This window comes from Ostrea edulis, chromosome 8 (assembly GCF_947568905.1).
Source record: "Ostrea edulis chromosome 8, xbOstEdul1.1, whole genome shotgun sequence".
Taxonomy (NCBI): domain Eukaryota; kingdom Metazoa; phylum Mollusca; class Bivalvia; order Ostreida; family Ostreidae; genus Ostrea; species Ostrea edulis.
The window spans coordinates 32,456,648-32,478,718 of record NC_079171.1 but is presented as its reverse complement, the minus strand read 5'-3'; the positions used below and the strand labels follow the sequence as shown (position 1 = coordinate 32,478,718).

The 22,071-nt window shown below is 37.1% G+C and overlaps 1 protein-coding gene across 1 annotated transcript; it reads left to right on the top strand.

Annotated features, from left to right (window-relative positions):
- The first annotated feature begins 1,307 nt into the window (after positions 1 to 1,307).
- On the top strand, positions 1,308 to 16,560 carry LOC125662048 (solute carrier family 22 member 7-like). The gene is made up of 10 exons (XM_056147381.1): positions 1,308 to 1,436; positions 4,889 to 5,094; positions 7,720 to 7,950; positions 8,080 to 8,282; positions 9,160 to 9,495; positions 10,434 to 10,568; positions 13,608 to 13,693; positions 13,891 to 14,008; positions 14,977 to 15,049; positions 16,254 to 16,560. The coding sequence occupies exons 1-10, from the start codon at positions 1,313 to 1,315 to the stop codon at positions 16,410 to 16,412; spliced, it is 1,671 nt and encodes a 556-aa protein (XP_056003356.1). The 5' UTR covers positions 1,308 to 1,312; the 3' UTR covers positions 16,413 to 16,560.
- The last annotated feature ends 5,511 nt before the right edge of the window (positions 16,561 to 22,071 follow it).

Sequence of the window (22,071 nt, the reverse complement as noted above, 5' to 3'; positions counted from 1 at the left end):
ATTGTTTTACCACTTAAACATCTGATTTAAAATTTTTGGCAATCAATTTTCTCAATTAATAAATGTAAATACATTTTGCTCAATCATATTTTATTTATTAATCATAAAACATTCGATCCTCATTCTTTTTTAAATGATAATGATTATAATTAGTTATGCCAGAGACATGTTTCGCCTCTATAATAAAATCACTAATCTATATTTAAATATTTTTGTACCCATTTCAAACATCTGCCACTTCTTCACAACCCTGTCTCCTCTTTGCCAAGTCCGATTTACTCCCTGGACACTTAAAATCCCCCAAACAGCGGTCTAAAGTTGGTTTAAAACAGCTGGTATCAATCTTGTTTCTTCATCTGAAGATATCTTTGTCCGTGCTTTCTTTTAGCATAAATCATTACACTCATTTCATAATAGCTTCTGTATATCTTTCTCAGCCATCATCATAGCGAGTATAGTATACACTGCAGAGGATAGCGAAATTTTATGTTGTATATGTCCATGATACACAGTAAAAATGGTAAAGAAATATATAATAATAATATACATGCATATATATATATATATATATATATATATATATATATATATATATCCCTTTATATGTACGGAAATTACATCTGATTTAACGAATATTTCTTTAAAAAAAATCATTTAGAATGTTTTAGCAAAACACTGGCACTAGTTAACTGTTATGTGGATTGGAATATTACTGTGCAATGTCGTCAACATAAACACATGGGAGCTGACACTAGGGAAGATGTCTAAAAAAAAAAAAAAAAAAAGGCCGCTTGTGCGATTAAAAAATTTTGAGTACGAGCTCGAAAACTGGAGTAAGTACTCCTAGGAGTACATACTCGAAATGTTTTATAACCTTAGAATCTGACCACGTACATGTACCCCTAGGAGTATGATTTTGAATTCGAGCTAAAGTTGGAGATGGAGCCCGAGTAAACTTTTATAACCTCCTAGTCTGGCCCCGCAGCTGGTGTGTCCAGGGGTCCGTGTTTGCCTAACTCTCTATTTTGTATTGCTTATAGGAGTTGTGAGATTAATCACTGTTCTTGTCTTTGCCTTTGATTATTTACTTTGACGTAGCTCGGACTGGTCAACTCTGAAAATTCCGCATCACGAATCAAAATTAGGAAATAATGTGTTAAGTTTATCATCATAGATACTATGAAGTAAAATTAAACTGTTGTGATTTACATTATAAGATATTTATGACCGTACAGGTAGTCGTGTCAATGAATAATTGGATAAGTCATGGTTAATGTAGAAAAAAATAATACATGTCAAATATTCAATAACAATGGACGTGGATGCCATACTTCGTTCGCTTGGAAAATATGGCCGCTATCAGACTTTACAGTTTGCCTATAATATGTTCTGTATGCCAATGATTACATACTCTTTGGTGATATATGTCTTCATAGGTACGTACGATTGAAATATCAAGGTCAAAGGTTAACCAAGAGTTTGGACGCATCAAATGAAGTAAGATTTTGCTGCATGTATGTGTTATCATGGTTTTCTATTATTTGATCAAACAACAATGTAAATTGATCACCAATACCATGAAATCCTCCACTGAAGAGGCGTTTTTTAAAAGTATATTAATTTTTGGGTAATGTCTTTCCATAGAAGTTTCACGTGAAGATTTACGAATAATGGCAAAATACAGGTGGTTTCAGATTGTTTTTCCGTGTTGAAATTTACATAAAATTCAAAGTATTTTTTTTAAAAAACCAAAATCAACAAATTAATAATTGATAATCACAAAGCTAGTTCAAGTCAGTAGAAGTCAAAGGGAGGGGGGGGGGGGGGTCCGGGGGCTTTGGTTTCACAGTCCCCATCAGAGTTTTGACTTCATGCCCCCCTCCCCCTCGGGGCTTTGCCCTGGACACAATGGAGCCCTGAAGGCTGCCCCGATACATCATACAGTCTACTGTTTAGAGATTTCTGGATCCACCACTATATTGTATAATAATGGAGGTTCGGCGTTTGTGTTGGGTGTGCGATTGGGACGTAGTATTAGCAAATTAGAAACATCACAGCGGAAGAGGATTTGTTTAAAATATGTAGTTGTAATAAACATGAAATTTACCCTACCCCATTGCAAATGTCCATCACTCCCTACCCCCATTCCCTAGCTGAGGTTACCCGACAACAGCTGCAGACCGTTCACACTAATGTTTTAGATTCAGCTTGCGACGTCACGCGATCATAAATGGGGAAGTTTATTGTCCGAAAAGAAGAGAAAATAAATAGGGAATTAACTGAAATATTTTTTTTAATCTGAGGGAGTTAAATTGAATAATTACATAATGCGTATAACAAATAGCTTGATACAGAGCCTCAAGAAGCTTTTATTGCAACATATATCATGTTACATGAAAGGTAAATAAAAGGAACAATGACCATGTATAGAATTATTTTGTAGATAAACATATGTAATATGTATGAGAATAACTACAGACCCTAAAGTGTTCTACAACACAGCTTGTACGGAACGGTTCGAAATTTTTTTTTGCACGGAACGGTGAACGGTTCGCACGGAATGGTGAACGGTAAGCACGAAATGGTGAACGGTTTGCACAAAACGATGAACGATCTGCACCGAACGCTTCGCACGATTGTAATTTCTCTATAGGCGTGGCTTGCATGCTTTCTGAACGGTCTGCACGAAACGGTTTGCACGCTTTATGAACGGTATGCACGGAATGGTAGGCATGGCCTGCACGCTTTGGTTTTTTCGGCATTATTTGGTTCTTCCTGGGGTTAATTTAAACAAGAAATAGTTCCAATGTAATAGTAATATTCTAAATATAAAAAAAAGTTGAGAAAGAAAATAATCATTGATAATGATCCATATTAAAAATGATTGCTCATGTAGGGAATTCCATTTTCACTTATTAAATCAATGACATGCGAACGCATTGGAATAAAAAGAAATAAAAGAAATTAACTTCGGAAATAAAAATATATTTTTAAAAAATGCAAAAATTGTCGTAATGGAATATTGATTATTCAACCTTTATTGATTCTTTGCTCTATAAAATTCATTCAAAGTGACAATGAAATGATCGCGTGTATTTCGCTATTTTTGTACTTTCAATACGAGAATCGTTAAATACATGTGAAGTTTGTATATTGTAGGCGTCTTCTCAAAGACAAATGTTTAAATAAGCCCACACATTTTTATATACGTGTAAGACAACATACAAAATGATTATTCAAAACAAAAAGCTCGTCAGGCAAGGCAGAAACATTTTTAGGCGGGGAGTGAGGTGCGGGGTTCAGGGTCTGTAGCAGCATACGACTAGGCAACTGAAAACAACTATTAGACATCTTCTAAATGATGCATTGCATATGTTTGCTAATGAGTCATTCTGCAAAACTTTAGGAATTATTGTTCCGTAGGTATTTAATAATTGTATGAACTTAAAATCAATCAAATTATATACTTCTTCGTAAAGTTGTAATCATAAATATGTTAATAGAAAATACCAGAAAAAAGACATCAACCACGAAATGAGTTTTAAATAACGCATCCCTTTACAGTAACAAATTTTGGGATAGTCCCGATCCAATTAATGGATATTTAAATTGTATTTTCACTCACATTTACGTGTATTTCATTAACCAATTAATTTCAATTCGTGTACATGTTACCTGTTTAATATATAAATATGTTTCACCGAATGCAAAATGAAAGTCGGAAATATTAAACATTTTCTTGGTTGTTGGTACTACTTTAAAAGACACCAAAATGTACGGCATGTACACGTGCCAAAACTACCGTATATATTCTAACTGCCACAGAGCAGTGTTTCTAAGTGAGATGAAAAAGAGCAAGTTAAATACGTACAATTTTAAAGAACTATTTCTTACAGTGAAATATGTAATGTAATTTTTACTTACCCTAACTGGAGATTCGGTTATCACGAAAATCTAATCTACCCTTTCATACTACCACTGTGGAAAAAAGCCGGTTGCAGGAAAAACGTGGGCTCCCCGAGTAAGACTGGACATCGCTTTATATGGCAACTCACTATTAAAACTAAATCGATCCTGACCATGATATGGAAGTGCCTCAAAGGATAATAGAAATATGGGGTCAATACGGACTATTGTATCGAAACAAAATAACCTCAAAATCAATTGAAACGGTGAATTTTGAGGATGACTTCCCGTTCTCTTTGGAATTTTTCTCCTTCGGAGTTTCCGTAGTGCATTTAATAAGCCTTTTGCTTCTACACATTGTTGCATATAATATTTTCCGTTCCATGTTTTAGCAACAACTATCCTGAGCGATGCGCATAGGTCTAAATTTGTGGTTTTTGAGTAACCTAAGCTTGTGACGTCTTTATGGGTGAAAAAATTATCAACGGTGCGTAAAATAAACAACCAGTCCTCCAGTTACAGTGTATCATATTTTATGTATAAATAAGAGGGGTTGGAAGGGGTGTCGGGTGCTGCAATAGGAGCTCATTCAGTGCTGATTTATATACATATATTTATATCTAGTCTTAAATTAACAAAAGATGTTTACACTGTATCATTCAAAATCAAATCAAATAAATTTTCACTCATTTGCTGGTGTATATCACAAGAATATTCGAACGGGGTCGGGATATATCAGGTTCAGATTCGTTTTCGTTTCATTTTTCAAGATGTAATACGACCCCGATGTCATACATGGACATGCCTGTATATACACACACGTCGTAGAAATTTTATATATAAAAATATCATTAATATGGTATAGTCTCATTCCAGAAGTAAACATATTTGTGATGACATTCAAATATGCATATATCAAAGTGACACCATGTACACACTATCATATTGAATAATTAGTTTCCGATGCATTTCTGAATTGTAGGTCATATTCCGGATTTCCTCTGCAAGGTTCCAGCCGAGAATATAACAAAGTATTACAGCCAGTCTGACAGATTGGAGAACGCCACACTGTCTCCTCGTCAATGTGACGTCATCATAGAGATAAACCGGTCTGGTCTTGTAACCAAGGATAACATACTTTGCAGTGACGGTTACGAATATGTCGGACCCGCAACCGCCGCATCAGAGGTTCGTTTGCTCGTTTCTTTGTCTGATGTCCCTTTTCGATTTTTTTTTACTTGTGTGTGCGTGTACTTCAATTACACCAAATTTAAATATATGCCTGGTGATGTGGGTGCTATTAATAAGCGTTCTTAAAGTGTACGCCTTCCTTGACACATGACCTCCGTTTATACGGTCTTTTTGCAAAAGTCCAGGTTAGAATAGGACTTCAGTATCCCTTGCTTGTCGTAGAGTCGATCAATAAGAAAATCAGAATTATGCATACGTAACAAGATACACATAAATGTAAGTGCATGCTTGATTGCTTGTATATTGTTTAACGTCCCTTTTGGGAATTTTTCACTCCTATGGAGACATCATCATTGTAAAAATTTAGGCCTATGCTTGGCGCTTACGGCAGGGAGGGATCTTTATCTTGCCACACCTGTTGTGTCACGTGACCTCGATTTTGTGGTCTCCTCCGAACGACCATCCCATTCAGTCGCCTCTTACGATAAGCAATGGGTACTAAGGACCTATCTTAACCCGGATCCCCACGGAACTCGGGAAAAGGAAGGGTAGAGTAGAATATGATATAAATTATCCGAATATAAAAACTATGAAATGCGAGATAAAGCTTTCGGGGACTAACAAATGGAACACATCGGTAAGGTTACACTCATGTATGGTTTATTTGCCAAGTCACACGAGAGATAAAATATAACGTGTGACTATGCGTGAACCAGGTCTAAATGAAAGTGTTTTAAACGTTTTAGAAAAAACAGTTTTACGCTCGATAGCTAAATTAATTCACAAAACACTAACTACATAATTATGTCAGTATTTCTGATTCATAGCCGTTGTTCTTTAATCGTTCATCTAATACCAAGATTTTAGGCTAGTAGAAACAACAAGACTGATTTGCCAATGCAACAGATGTACCTTATACAACCATCTGTTTCGTCAGAGTCAAACACAATACGTGGGTATCTTTAGTTATCATACTGGACTAAAACATTTTCCCACCATCACGTCTGGAGGAAGCTAATTTAAGTAGAGTATCCTCTAGTGTGAACACGTCTCTCAGCCTTCTCTCCGGATGAGACAGCAAAAACCGAGGTCCCGTGTCACAGCATGTGTGTGGCACGATAAACATCCCTCCCTGCTCAATGGCCATGTGAGCCGAGTATAGGCCTAAATTTTGCAGTCCTTCACCGGTAGTGGTGACGTCTCTATATGAATGAAATATTCTCTGGAGTCTCATATAGAAAAAGAAATCTTAAACAATATTCAATCAATCATTTAATCCCTCAGCCTCAGCACTCCTATCCTCTAGATGGGCTCTGACAGTCTGTTTTTTCCAAAATGTTGTTTTGGTATTTTTAAGGAGGGTCTTTGCTTTTTTTTTCGATTTTTGTTCTCGTTGACATTTGCTATAGCACGGTCACGTATTTCCTTTTCACATCTTCTCCCTTTAACCATTCTCCTTCCTTGCATGATAAAATGTACTATAATAGGAATCACTGCGACAAATTCATATGGATTCCAGTGACCCATTTCCATCCCCGTCCGTGTCGCGGGTCACTAATTCAGGTTCTTTAAGCTGCACAGTGGAGTTTCCGCGGCCATGATGAACAGAAAAGTGATCTTCCTAACGCATTGCTCAGCGCAAAGATATATCCCGAATTACCATACAATTAGTCACGTTATCTTTATTTTAGCTCACATAAGCTGTTCTGAAAACATTTTGTCCGGCGTCAATCTGTAAACTTGTAACATTTTCGAATTGTCATGCCATCAAGCATGCTTGGTTACAGATGATTCAAATGAAGTACAACGCCCTTTTTGAAGTAGAGGTAGTTAAGAATTAAGGGGGAAATGGTGACATCGTTTAAATAATGATTTGGTTATTTTCAAACAAACGTCACACAAATAAATCATTCTTGAGTAAAAGGGATTCACGTTTGTTCAAATCAAGGGCCTGCTCTCTCTCTAAAGGGGAGATAAACAAGAATATGCAAATTAGGGTAAGGTTATTTAAAAATTCTTCCCTATAGATTTGCGTGTAAAACTTTAATACCCTATTGTGGCTCCATCCTTCCCCGGGGACCATGATTTTCACAAAGTTGAATATGCACTACTACAAGAAGCTGTCATGTAAAATTCAACTTTTATGACCTTGTGGTTCTTAGGGAGATTTTAAATGACCCTCCCTATTTTTGCAAATCCCATCATTTGAACAAACATGAATTCCCTCTACATAAGGAGTATTTGTACCACGTTTCATTGAAATTCGCCCAGTGGTTCTGGAGAAGATAAAATGTGAAATGTTTACGGACTAACAAAAGCCCATTTGCACGTTCAGTTCTGGTCAGCTAAAAATAGTACAATTTCACTAATGATGAATACGAGCACATTGATAGTACATGAACCTTTGAATAAAGGTTGATAATGGATATCTCTAATCACAGTATTGTTATACTAGGTAGTTTGATGTCAAGAAGTCGAGTCAAACTCGGATTGAGTGGTCAGAAAGAAAATCTCATTCTGGATTATCTATACTATACAAAGTCCCAAAACTCAATTTGTTTCGTTTTTGTTTAATTATATCCTTGATAAACAACTAGAAACATTTTCAAAATTGCATTTCAGTGGAATCTGGTGTGCGATTCGGAAGGACTCGGAAGTTTAAGTACCACAATCACAGTGGTAGGAGGGATGGTTGGCGCTATTCTCTTTCCCTCGCTTGCAGACAAATATGGTCGTCTACGGATAATTTACACCACGTTCATCTCTTTGTCAATGTGTTTTGTATTGGCGTCGATTGTACCATGGTTCAACGCCTTTGTCATTTTAAGATTTTTGACTGGGATGTTTGGTGAAGTATGAAATCAGACATTGTTGTGATATGATTTAGGGATCATTACTTCATTTAATACCAAGATGCATGTTTGTGATAAATCCTCGACACCCAAAACAAGACGATTATCCTCATTGGTGTTTTTTTTTCAGGGATCTGGACTTGCGTTAGGAACACTTGTGATAGAGTCATTTCCGGCCGAATCGAGAGGGACCGTGACCACTATTGGAAACATAGGATGGGCGCTTTCTATCTCGTCTTTGGCATTGGTTGCTTTCCTTCTTCGACACGTGTCTTGGCGGTACACCATGTTAGCTGCAGGTCTGATTGGTGTCCACAGTCTCGGAACACGTTGGTAAAATCCTTGACTATTTTCTAATATATAATTTTAATCTTCCAACGAAAAATAAGAGCGCAATATGTCAAACCATCTACAAGTTGTGTAGATTTAAGTTTACAAGGACGGTAAAACGAAACATTCTTTTGAAAAAGCTCCTTTCGAACTACTAGTGTACCGTATCAAAGTAGTGTGTAAATAAATGTCTTTCTGTAGTGTGTATTGAATAGAGACATACCGGTAAATTCTGTAAATATAGTTTTATACTGATTTTGACTACGGATGACTCCGTTTACCTGATCAAGATAAAGCGCTTGGGGTGGATGTGACCGGTCGACAGGTCATGCTTACTCCTCCTAGGCGCCTGATCTCACCTGATATATCCACGGGTTCGTGTTTGACAATGCCTTATTTTGATCAAGGCATATTCCTAAAAGCAACTAGTTGCAGATTTAGGATTCTGATACGGAAGGTAGGGTATTTGCCTCGTTAAGACAAGATTACTCCTCCTAGGCACCTGATCCCATCTCTGGTGTGTCCAGGGGTCCGTGTTTGCCCAACTATCTATTTTGTATTGCTTGTAGGAGTTATGAGATTGATCACTGTTCGTTATCTTCACCTTACATTTGGCAGTGGATGTGAGAAATTGTCAGGGGGTATGCTACGCCTTAAGGGGCTCGTTATTAAAGCTTGTCATGACATTGATGATGTTATTGTTGAGCTCACGGCAGGTGTGATCGGTCAACAGTGAATGCCTATTCTTCTTAGGCACCTTATTCCACCTCGATGTTCAGGGGTCGGTATTTGTCTTTCTCTTAATGTTAAATACTTTATATGATGTATGAGATTGTTCACTGTTCGTTATCTTCACTTGTTCACAATAAAATCTTCACAGGATACTGCAGGAATCTCTGCGGTGGCTTGTTGCTAATGGTAGACATAAAGAAATTAAAGAGTGGATTAAACGCGCTGCAAAATGGAATAAGAAAGACGCTTCCGACATACTGGCGGCTATGACGTCAGCGAATGGGGAGGTTCAGGTGTTAGTGGAGAATGATAATGACGTTAACGGACTCCAATCTGACGACAAGAAACCGGGAACGATCAACAAGGACTCACATGGGCTGGAGAAATTATCAATCATGGATATCTTCAGACACAAACACATTTTATTGACTTCAATCTTAGTGTGGATTATATGTCACTGCAATACTGTTCTATATGGTGCAAAGTAAGAAAAACGTTCCTCAATATTCTTTGTTCGTGGATTTTTATTCGATGTGTAGGTACATGTACCTGTTGGTAAGATTGTTGAAATGTCATAAACTATAGATGAACAAACATTCTATGGAGTACCCATTAATGTATGAATGCCATTCGAGAAAATGTACATTTAATGTTTTGTTTATCCTTCAACTGTGACCTAAACTATTTGTACCAAGTCTCCATTTTAATTTGATACCCCGATGTTCATGCAGTTCACACATATAGTTTTTAAAAGGGATTAACTAGATTTAATCAGAATTCCCATACGTTATTTATTAAATTTATAAACATTTAACGTATCCATTTGAGTGAATTTTTTTTAGCAAGACGTTAAACAACAAAACAATCATATAAGCAGGTATCATATACCTCAATATCATGGTTAGATTTCTATAATCATAAAAACAACTGCGATAATTTGGAACAGCGCCATTGCGTGATGTTCCGTTTGCCTAGTTTAATGCAGTTCAAAAAGGTATCAAATCAGGGTCATTTTTATTCTTTAAAAAACATGGGGCAAATAATCGTGCATATGTAACACAAAACAACACACGGATACAACATTCATATTAGTATCTTGATTACGTATAAAGGACTTCTGAACTCTGATCATGAAAGGTAAAGATAACGAACAGTATCCCCCGTCGACCGGTCACACCCGACATGAGCCCTATATCTTGATCAGGTAAACGGGGTTCTCCATTGTTAACATCAGTGTGCTATGGACAGTTTAACAATCGGTATGAAACACGTCAGACAACATTTGACTGAATAAGACATTAGATGTAATTGAGATCGCTCTAACGAAACACATCGCAGTGACCACTCAACCAAAGAGATTTAGAGTAATATGGATAGAGATTTATTCTGTGTGTGTGTACTCCTCTGCACTTTTTTCAACAGGTTTGTGAATAGTCTCACCTACTACGGGCTTTTCCTGACTTCCGGTTCTATGAGTGGAAACATGTACTTAAATTTCTTTCTGAACGGTATGGTGGAGATTCCATCTGTATTCCTCTACATGAATAGCATCAACAGGTAATTTACCTACCAACACGTACTGGTATTTCACTGAGAGCATATAAAGGTATATTACCTAACCTGTATTATTATACCTCAGTATGAGAATTCTATGCAACGCGTAATCTGATTGGTCTAGACGGTCACGTGCAAGGGAGGACAAAACTTCATATCTCCCTCTCAAACATCATATTTCCCCATCATATTTACCACTTGTGCAGCCTCGTGCATTTTTCATAAATTTAACGTAAAAGTAGACGAAGTGTATTGTGACGTCACAATAAGTTCGAGTCATTGTACTTTCAGAGTTCGTAAGGCACAAAATATGTGGGTTTCTGATACACAGTTAAATCGCCTGGTTTTGGTTTATACAAAAACATGCAAGTAAAACAACATTCATGGAGAATGGAAATACGAAAACTGGTTATCATATCACTATATTTGTTTTTTTTTTTTTTTTTTTTATCTTTTATACGTTGACGGCGCGGTGTTACCGTTAGGGCAATCTCAGCTACATACAATGTATAGATGAGCGGACTCCAATTTCAAACGCACTTTTGTAGTTTTGCTTTGTTTCGGTATAATAAACAATTTATTGCATGAATGTTCAGGAGATATGAAGATTTATTCACCCAAGAAAAATCATATTCCCCTCGGGCGTTGCCCTCGGGGAATATGATTTTTCTTGGGTGAATAAATCTTCATATCTCCCTCACTATCATGCAATAAATGTATAATATTTACTGGTATTTTACTGTTAATATTTAAAGGCATTTTACCCTAAACGTATTTTTTATACCTCAGTATGATAATTCTACCCAAAGAATAATCTGAATGGTTTAGGCAGTCACGAGACAGGGATGACAAAACTTAATATATCCCTCTCAAACATCATATTTCACCCCTTCGGCAGCCTCGTCCATTTTCCATAAATGTTACATCAAGATAGACGTTATTTAGTGTGACCTCACAATAAGCCCGAGTCATTCTACTTTCATAGTTCTTCGTAAGGCATAAAATATGCGGGTCTCTGATACACACTTAATTAAGTCGCCTGACTTGGTTGCTACTAAAATAATCAAGTAAATCAGCTTTCAATGAAAATGAAAATACAACAATTGGTTATCATATCACTATATTTTGTTGCTGGTACATTGTAATACGTTGGCGATGCGGTGTTACCGTTAGGGCGACCTCAACTACATGTACATTCAATGTACATGTATAGATGAACTCCAATCTCAAATGCATTTTTGTATTCGTATAATAAACAATTTATTACATGAATGTTTTGGCAATCTAATTAAAATCAGATACTTTGATCCGCTCATGTATATTGCTACACAAAGATCAAACGAAATCGCATACCGAGGTCAAATCTAGTGACCTTTTAGTGAAACCAATCAGCGCATTGACTGTAAAATCGACGGTGTAAACTCGGGTCATTGAGAACACTGAAATCTTTCTAATAGCTGCCGAAGTATTCCGGTAATAACGTGTCAGACACGCCGAGGACACCTCGAAGAGTGTATAGTTTGACAGATATTTGTTGTTAGTGTTGATTTTCATTTGTTGTGAGAGAGACCGACAGTGAAGGGAACTCCAAATCCAGAAGTTATATAAATCAAAATTAAAACTTACCGAGGAAAAGGTTGATGTGATTTGACAGGTAAATAATTTACCGCAGCGCGCGGAGGGTAGGAAAAACTGTCATACAGTCTTCATTACGCACAGCTATTAAAACGTCTTTCTGTTCCTCTTTTAAAGATTGAATCTTGCAATCATTCAAAACTCATAACGTGCCCCAATGTTTGTTGTTTTTCCGAACTTTTGCGTTAACCAAATGCAAATATTAAGAGTTCTCTAATTGGATGAACGTATCAATGAATATGCATGATTAAAAGGTCACTAGATTTGTTTGTGTGTTTTGTGTGTCCAGGGGTCAGTGTTTGCCCAACTCCCTATTTTGTGTTGCTTACACGAGGTTCGTTATCTTTTACTTCTCATTTACCAAATGTTCTGTCAAAAATGTTTCGTTAGTTGCAAATGATGCTTCATTTGTTTTTTGTTTTTGTTTTGAGTGTATTTTATTTTTGTCATCCATATTATGCGAGGAATATCGAAATATCGACACGGGATTCTTACTCCTCCTAGGCACCTGATCAAACCTCTGGTATATCTAGGGGTCCGTGTTTGCCTAAATCTCTATTTTGTATTTGCGTTATGAGTTTAACTACTGTTCGTTATCTCCGCCTTTCAGCAGACACGTTAAAACAAAAAATACGTATCATCTATCCCTCTCTGTTTACTAAGCCAAGAGTACACGAGTAATATGTATACTTATGAGATGGAATTTATTTACACGGAGTGAAATTTATGAAAGGTGACTGTATGGTTTCTGAAAGCTTGCTTGTCCAGAATTTTTCAATCGACGGTATGCCCTATGTCAAAACCGTCTATATGAAAAGAAACATATATCTTGCTGTGATCAACAACTCGACGATTAGATAAAGAGATGATATCAATTGGCAATGCTCAACTCCATTCTCATGTGTATCCCACTCAGCACTACATATCACTGGAATATCAACATATTATTATACATCTGTTATCAAACATGCTCATGATATAGGGATCACGGCGGCTGCGACCGGTCGACGGGGGATGCTTACTCTCCGTCCCATATCTGGTGTGTCCAGGGCTCTGTGTTTACGATACTGCTTCTTTGTTAATTTTATGAGATTGATCACTGTTCATTATCTTAATTGTCTAATAACATTGTCGTATTAATACTCATTATTATTTTGTTTTAAACCAACTTTTCATTAATGCAACATTCGGGAATGCGGTTAATATTCCAAAAATACCCTTTCATATGACGGAATTCTTAGAAATCACTTTTTTAATTTTCAATACATTTAATATGCAATTACGAATGAATAAAAATTACTGAACCCTTACTGAATTCCAAAACTAACCACAAACCCCTACAATACGATACGTTGCAACATCCAGTAAATACTCTACCAATCCCAACATGATGCTTATTTGTTTTAGGTATGGAAGAAAGAAAACTTGTATAATGTTTCATGCCATTGCCGGAGTTAGTCTCTCAATATCTGCTATCTTGATTTTTATAGGAGGTAAGTTTGATTGGGGGCGCGGGGGTGGGGTGGGGTGGGGTGGGGTTCAAGGCGCGTGTGACCGATCAACAAGAAATGATTACTCCACACGATCCCACCCCTTATATGTCCAGGGCTAGTGTTCCCCTGGTTTTCATTTTTTGTATTCTTTATGGAATTTATGAGCATTACTCATGTATATATAAATATTGTTTCAGATACACCGGTGATAAAGGGTTTTGCCTCGGCCATGAGCTTCGCCGGAAAGTTTGGGATATCTGGATCGTATATGGCAATCTTCCTATACACACCGGAAATATATCCCACAAATTTAAGGTACGTACCAACAATATAATCCGATATATGCTTTTCTTTTAATACGTTTTATTAGGACACTGCGATATCCCTTACTAATCCGATGGGATCCAGGTTAGAATATGCCTTCAGTACGACTAAATGGGGGCCGTCCTTCATATGAGACCACAAAAACTGAAACGTGTCAGAGCAGGTGTAGTACAATAAAGATCCTTCCCTGCTCAAATACCGAGCATAGGCCTATATGTTACCCTTCACCGGTAATGGTGATGTCTTCTTATCAGTGAAAAATTCTCCAGCAGAACGTTAAAGAACATAATCAATCAATCACTCAGTCAATTACTATATTTTATTTGAGAATTCTTGATACACCGGGTAAAACCCTCATCAAAGCTAAACTGTTTATACAGGTAGGCAGTATAGGGTTATTAAACTTGCATTGATGAATATAAGTCGAGTTGGTTTTGAAAGCTTCGCAAACTTGTGAGCGAATTGTCACCACCAACTAGTGTCAATATTCACCAATAAAAGTTCAATGCAAGGTGAAGATAACGAACAGTAATCAATCTCATAACTCCTACAAGCAATACAAAATAGATAGTTGGACAAACACGGACCTCTGGACACACCAGAGGTGGGATCAGGTGCCTAGGAGGAGTAAGCATCCCCTGTTGACTCTTTTATCATATAGTTAAACTATATTGCAGTTGATTTTGTAGACAATGTTAAAAACTAATCTTGAAAATAGTTTCTTGTTGAAAGTTTTTTTTAAAGACACTCAAATCCAGAAATTGTCTATTATAGGGAAATGATATATCTTGCGTACAATCACATTTTCATATTTATTGCTATCCCGAAACAGCATACAAACTTTTATTTCATGAGATCTGTTGTAATTTCATTGATATTCGTTTCAAAAAAAAAAAAACCCTCGACAAAAGGCAGTCGAGAATGACGGTTTTTACACTTACCAAATACTTTGTTTTCAGAGCTCTTGGTTTAGGCTTGGGATCCACCATGGCTAGAGTAGGAGGAATGATCTCCCCTTATGCAGCTCTATTTGTGAGTGTTATTTATTATTGGTTGTTTTAATCCGTTTAAAAAAAATTCCAAAAAAATATCAAATACTCAAACAGATTAGCCAAAGCAATTCATTGATAATATTTCATTAATGTGAAATCATGCAGCAAATTCTATTACGCAATGATGGTATTGTGTGAAACGTTAGAGAAAACACAGCTTTTCTTGATAAATTTACCGGCGTTCTGTGATTTTCGCGAATTCGCGTTAGTATCCATTATTCGCGTACACTGCGGAACTCACAGTCCTATTTCTGTAAATTAGAATATGCACGCACCACCCAAAGACGAACTGGTCAAAGTAGTTATACACAATGTGTATACAATGTTTCACATGCATGTAGTACTAAAATACTTGTAAAAAAAACCTAAACGAAATTGATATCCCTTGACGTTAAAGAAGTATGTACGGATTTCAGTTATGAATGTTGCCGTTTTACGTCTGATCAGGTGCAGACTTTCAGTTTCATATCATTTACAGTTGTGGTGTAACATGTACGTAGCACTAGGATTTGCTTTAGTTCATGTACAGACATCACCAACTTTTAAGGGAAATCCTCCAGATTTTGACCAATGCATGGCGCTTACTGCTGTAGCGTATCAACGCCACCATGACACCGGATCTCCGTTTCGTCATATCCGGAAGAGCCGTAAAAGAAGCATACAAACTTATGTAATGGTATTTATTACTGCGGCTGTAATAGATTGATTGATTGATTTTATATTGTTTAACGTCCCTCTCGAGAATATTTCACTCATATGGAGACGTCACCTCTGCTGGTGAAGGGCTGCAAAATATAGGCCTATGCTAGGCGCTTATGACCATTGAGCAGGGAGGGTTCTTTATCGTGCCACACCTGCTGCGACACGGGACCTCGGTTTTTGCGATCTCATCCAAAAGACCGCCCCATTTAGTCGCCTCTTACGACAAGTAAGGGGGTACTGAGGACCTATTCTAACCTGGATCCCCACGGGATGCGGCTGTAATAGATGTTTAGTTAGGCAAAACATTATGGTTTAATGTAAGCATCGCGGACGTCATTGTAAGCATGTGCGGAGAGCAGCCGTGTAGTTATAGTATAAAGTGCATGTTATTGGTTATAGCAATTTGTCTTCGTGTATATCTTCTATACTGCTCGTAACTATTCATTCTTGTATATGTCTGACTGCCTGTGTATCTTCTCTAGGGATCCCACATCTCATGGGGACCGGGTGTCGTGTTTGGATCGTTGTCAGTGTTAGTGACAATTCTGTTTCTATGGTTACCGGAAACAAATGGGAGAGAACTTCCAGCCACCCTAGATGATCTCAAACAATTCTATATCATCAAGGCGAATAAAAAATGAGAGATTTTAACACAACTCTGTATGATTGAAATCTTAGATACGGATTTTCCTACACTTCAGTTTAATAGGAAATACTATCAAGTTAGAATGCTACTATTTGTATCAGTGCTGTTTAAACTCCATGTAAACATAAATGATTGATATATTTTGTCTTGTTCCTGTCAATTACACTATATATTGGGCGCACGGCGGTTGTAACCGGTTGACAGGGGACGTTTTCTCCTCCTAGGCACCTGATCCCACTTCTGGTACAAAGTATCTCCATGGGTCCGTGTTTGCCTAAATCTCTATTTTGTATTGCTTATAGGAGTTAAGAGATTGATTGCTGTTAGTTATCTTCACCACTTACTAGAAAGATTACCACACCCTGTCCCTTTCCCTTATAGCTGGGAGGGAAACTATTTTAAAGCAAATTCATTACATAAAACGTGCATGATATGATGTTTGATATTGACGAACATTAGCTGAAAATGATGTGTGTAGTGTTAGTTATAGGCGTGACGTGAATTATTGTTAATCAAGAAAATAATTTTTTCTTTTTAACGTTGAAAAAGTGAGTCTGGAAAGCTAAAGAACAATTTATTTGTTTATAAATTTTAAACAATTAAAGTACTTGCGTCATTGAAGGTTGTACATTGAAGATTTTCTCGGGTGAATGTTTTATAATGGTGTCTAAAACCATGTTGTATCATCATATTGCAATTCTGTTAAAAGCATCAGCTGCATGGCATAATCAACATATGATATAACTCTGGGTAAAATGGAGATATTGTCAGTAGTAAAGCCCGAGCTGTCGGAAAAGAAAAATAATGGATACGGACGTCTCCATATGGGTGAAAAATTTATCGAGCGGGATGTTAAACAATACACAGCCAACCAAACCTTTAACAGTCTTGTTTAGAGCCGGTACTTCGAAAATGACATGATCGTTAAAAGAAAGGTGAAGATAACGAACAGTGATCAATCTCATAACTCCTACAAGCAACACGAAATAGAGAGTTGGGTAAACACGGACCCCTGGACACTCCAGAGGTGGGATCAGGTGCCTAGGAGGAGTAGGCATCCCCTGTCGATCGGTCACACCCGCCATGAGCCCTATATCCTGATCAGGTAAACGGATCCTTAATATAAAAACAACATGTTACTGGGTCATATGCTATTTGATGTGTTTTTCTCGAATTGCTAGGTCATTCCTTACATACTAATATTGACTACGGATTACTCCGTTTGTCTGATAAAGATATAGGACTTACGGCGGATGATTTTCCTTCATAAACTAATTCGTGCGTGATCATTATTGTGCTAAATACAGATGCATGTATCTTGGTCACATGTTGTTTTTTTCGGGGCAAATATGTATTGTCAGGTCATTGACAAACTTTCTCAAGTTTTAGCAAATTTATTGGCGGGTCGCAGTAGCTCAGTGGTTAAAGCGTTCACTTTGTCATCAAAATGTTTGAACTCACTCATCCTATGATTGCATCAAACCTAAGAAGTCAAATAAGTAGCCATTTAGGTCTTTCGGATATAGCCTTAATTTATAACAGAGGTCCCGCGCTGCTACTACCCTAAAACCCCAAGTAAAGGTACTCCATAAACAGCTGATGACGTCTCATCATGGATGACTTTTTTTCAAATGGACCTGAAACATAAAAGCACAACAACACAAATCACCGGTGGTGAAGTTCATTAGTGGAGCGGGAGGTCGTGAGTTCGAGTGCTGCTCGTGCCATGTCCACGTAATGGTAGTGAGTGATCCTTTGCCAAACGCTCGGCACTCAAAAGTGGGGATCGTGGATTTTTCGGATATGACTTTGAAAATGAAGGTCCATGTCACACCAGGCGTTGACACGTTAAAGAGCCCCGACTGCTACGACCGTAAGCGCGTAACATAGATACTACTTCTCCCACTACTGATGAGATATCAATACGAGTGAAATATGATCCACGGGACGGCAACCAACTAACACAATTCACAGATTTATAATTAGTCACATTAGGATACTGCGATGACCTACCAATATTCCTCGGTCATCACATTCAAATAGAGAAACAAAAGGACATTTTACCCTTGTCATTTGCCAGTATCCCCAGCCGTCTTCAGTAATGCTACTACTGGTCAATTTCTGGCCGAGATGACACATCAGAAGCGTGCTCGAACTCTGTTTGTCATTGTACAAAACTCCAGCGCATTCCAATGATCGGAGGAGGCAATTGTATGAGCAGAGGGATCGGGGAACGCCCTCTATATCCGCTAGACGATACGGGGGACGGACCGCCATGGAACCATTGTAGGAGTCGACTTTATCCAGCATCAGTTTGTTGCAGTCTATAGTACCATTCAGGAAATAACAACCACGTAGGGCCGAGAGTAAGGTGAGGGTTATAACGAAGAAAGTGTTCTCCCATTGCTATATCATGTATGAGATTTAGGAAACTTTTTATTTTTAATCTCGACTTTCCTTACAATGGCAAAATATTTCTATATCATTAAGGAGCATATATGGTCCTAGTGGATGGTTTAACGTCCTAATGGTAAAGCTGAATTTGTCATGCATTGTTAAAATGTAGCAATAAAAATCAAGTTTGTTTGATATTGCTTACTTGTTTTAAATCTATTAGTAGAAAACGCGATTGTAAAAAAAAGAAAGAAGAAATGTAAATATTTACTGAGCGTTTTTATCTGAACACCGTGATCGCATTGACTGCCTTTTAATGGTACAATCGTTTTGTTGGTAATGGACATTCAATTGATGTTATGCATTTATAAAATAATCTATCTCCATTAGTTTAAAGTAGTGTGTTAAAACATTCTGCAAAATTTTAGAGTGTTTGTACAGTGGTTTTGTGAATATAACGAAACAATCTATAATACATTTTATAAATAATGCAGAATTAATAGCAACACTAAATGAATGCAACATTGTATACCCGTTTTAAAAGGATGATTTTAAAAGGTGTTCTACATTGTTCCTGGTAAACAAATGTAATGGAAGTATTATTTGTGTATGGCTACCATGAGTGATGAATGTCAAAGATAAATTACACACATACTCACCCATACACAGTCACGTTACTACTTGTATATCCCCTTTTCCAATAAATTGTTTGGGGTTAATTAGGTCCAGTCCAGGGCTCACAAAATCAAAATTGAAATATTTATACTTAGTAAGTACAATGTGTGTTAAAGTGTGGATAAAATTCATCCTCTCCCCAATTACAATTACACAATCTTCAAATCAACTCCTAATAATTCTAAAATTGAAAAATTCCATGTTTTATTTTGACATGTCCCAAATACTTGGGGTTTCTAAATGTTTGGTACCTTCAATCTATCGAAATAAACTTCTAAGCATGACTTGAACACTAGGAAAGCTATATATTAAACAAATGAAGATTTTGATAGTTGCCCACTCTCATAATTTCTATAAAGAATACAAAATTAAGTGTAGGGGGCAAACAAGGATCCTTAGAAAGAGCAGACTTAAACGTAATAATCAGCTCTCTATATATATATATATATATATATATATATATATAATCCAAATAGAAAGAGTTGATATCACACAGTCAAAATAATTCAATAAAAAAGCAGGAAAATATACAGTTCCAAAATATATTTAAATCACTAGCGCTTTCTGGATGTTAACATCCATCCTCAGGTGAATACAAATTAATAATCTATAATATATATATTCAGTTTACAGTGAAATAATCATAAAATAAAAAAGTGAAGATAAAAAACTGATCAATTTTATAATTCAAACATAGAATAATGAATAGAGAGTTGAGCGAACATAGACTCCACGGACACACCAGATACTAGGGGTGGGATCAGGTGCATAGATGATCTCAAACAATTCTATATCATCAAGGCGAATAAAAAATGAGAGATTTTAACACAACTCTGTATGATTGAAATCTTAGATACGGATTTTCCTACACTTCAGTTTAATAGGAAATACTATCAAGTTAGAATGCTACTATTTGTATCAGTGCTGTTTAAACTCCATGTAAACATAAATGATTGATATATTTTGTCTTGTTCCTGTCAATTACACTATATATTGGGCGCACGGCGGTTGTAACCGGTTGACAGGGGACGCTTTCTCCTCCTAGGCACCTGATCCCACTTCTGGTACAAAGTATCTCCATGGGTCCGTGTTTGCCTAAATCTCTATTTTGTATTGCTTATAGGAGTTAAGAGATTGATTGCTGTTAGTTATCTTCACCACTTACTAGAAAGATTTTAAACAATTAAAGTACTTGCGTCATTGAAGGTTGTACATTGAAGATTTTCTCGGGTGAATGTTTTATAATGGTGTCTAAAACCATGTTGTATCATCATATTGCAATTCTGTTAAAAGCATCAGCTGCATGTCATAATCAACATATGATATAACTCTGGGTAAAATGGAGATATTGTCAGTAGTAAAGCCCGAGCTGTCGGAAAAGAAAAATAATGGATACGGACGTCTCCATATGGGTGAAAAATTTATCGAGCGGGATGTTAAACAATACACAGCCAACCAAACCTTTAACAGTCTTGTTTAGAGCCGGTACTTCGAAAATGACATGATCGTTAAAAGAAAGGTGAAGATAACGAACAGTGATCAATCTCATAACTCCTACAAGCAACACGAAATAGAGAGTTGGGTAAACACGGACCCCTGGACACTCCAGAGGTGGGATCAGGTGCCTAGGAGGAGTAGGCATCCCCTGTCGATCGGTCACACCCGCCATGAGCCCTATATCCTGATCAGGTAAACGGATCCTTAATATAAAAACAACATGTTACTGGGTCATATGCTATTTGATGTGTTTTTCTCGAATTGCTAGGTCATTCCTTACATACTAATATTGACTACGGATTACTCCGTTTGTCTGATAAAGATATAGGACTTACGGCGGATGATTTTCCTTCATAAACTAATTCGTGCGTGATCATTATTGTGCTAAATACAGATGCATGTATCTTGGTCACATGTTGTTTTTTTCGGGGCAAATATGTATTGTCAGGTCATTGACAAACTTTCTCAAGTTTTAGCAAATTTATTGGCGGGTCGCAGTAGCTCAGTGGTTAAAGCGTTCACTTTGTCATCAAAATGTTTGAACTCACTCATCCTATGATTGCATCAAACCTAAGAAGTCAAATAAGTAGCCATTTAGGTCTTTCGGATATAGCCTTAATTTATAACAGAGGTCCCGCGCTGCTACTACCCTAAAACCCCAAGTAAAGGTACTCCATAAACAGCTGATGACGTCTCATCATGGATGACTTTTTTTCAAATGGACCTGAAACATAAAAGCACAACAACACAAATCACCGGTGGTGAAGTTCATTAGTGGAGCGGGAGGTCGTGAGTTCGAGTGCTGCTCGTGCCATGTCCACGTAATGGTAGTGAGTGATCCTTTGCCAAACGCTCGGCACTCAAAAGTGGGGATCGTGGATTTTTCGGATATGACTTTGAAAATGAAGGTCCATGTCACACCAGGCGTTGACACGTTAAAGAGCCCCGACTGCTACGACCGTAAGCGCGTAACATAGATACTACTTCTCCCACTACTGATGAGATATCAATACGAGTGAAATATGATCCACGGGACGGCAACCAACTAACACAATTCACAGATTTATAATTAGTCACATTAGGATACT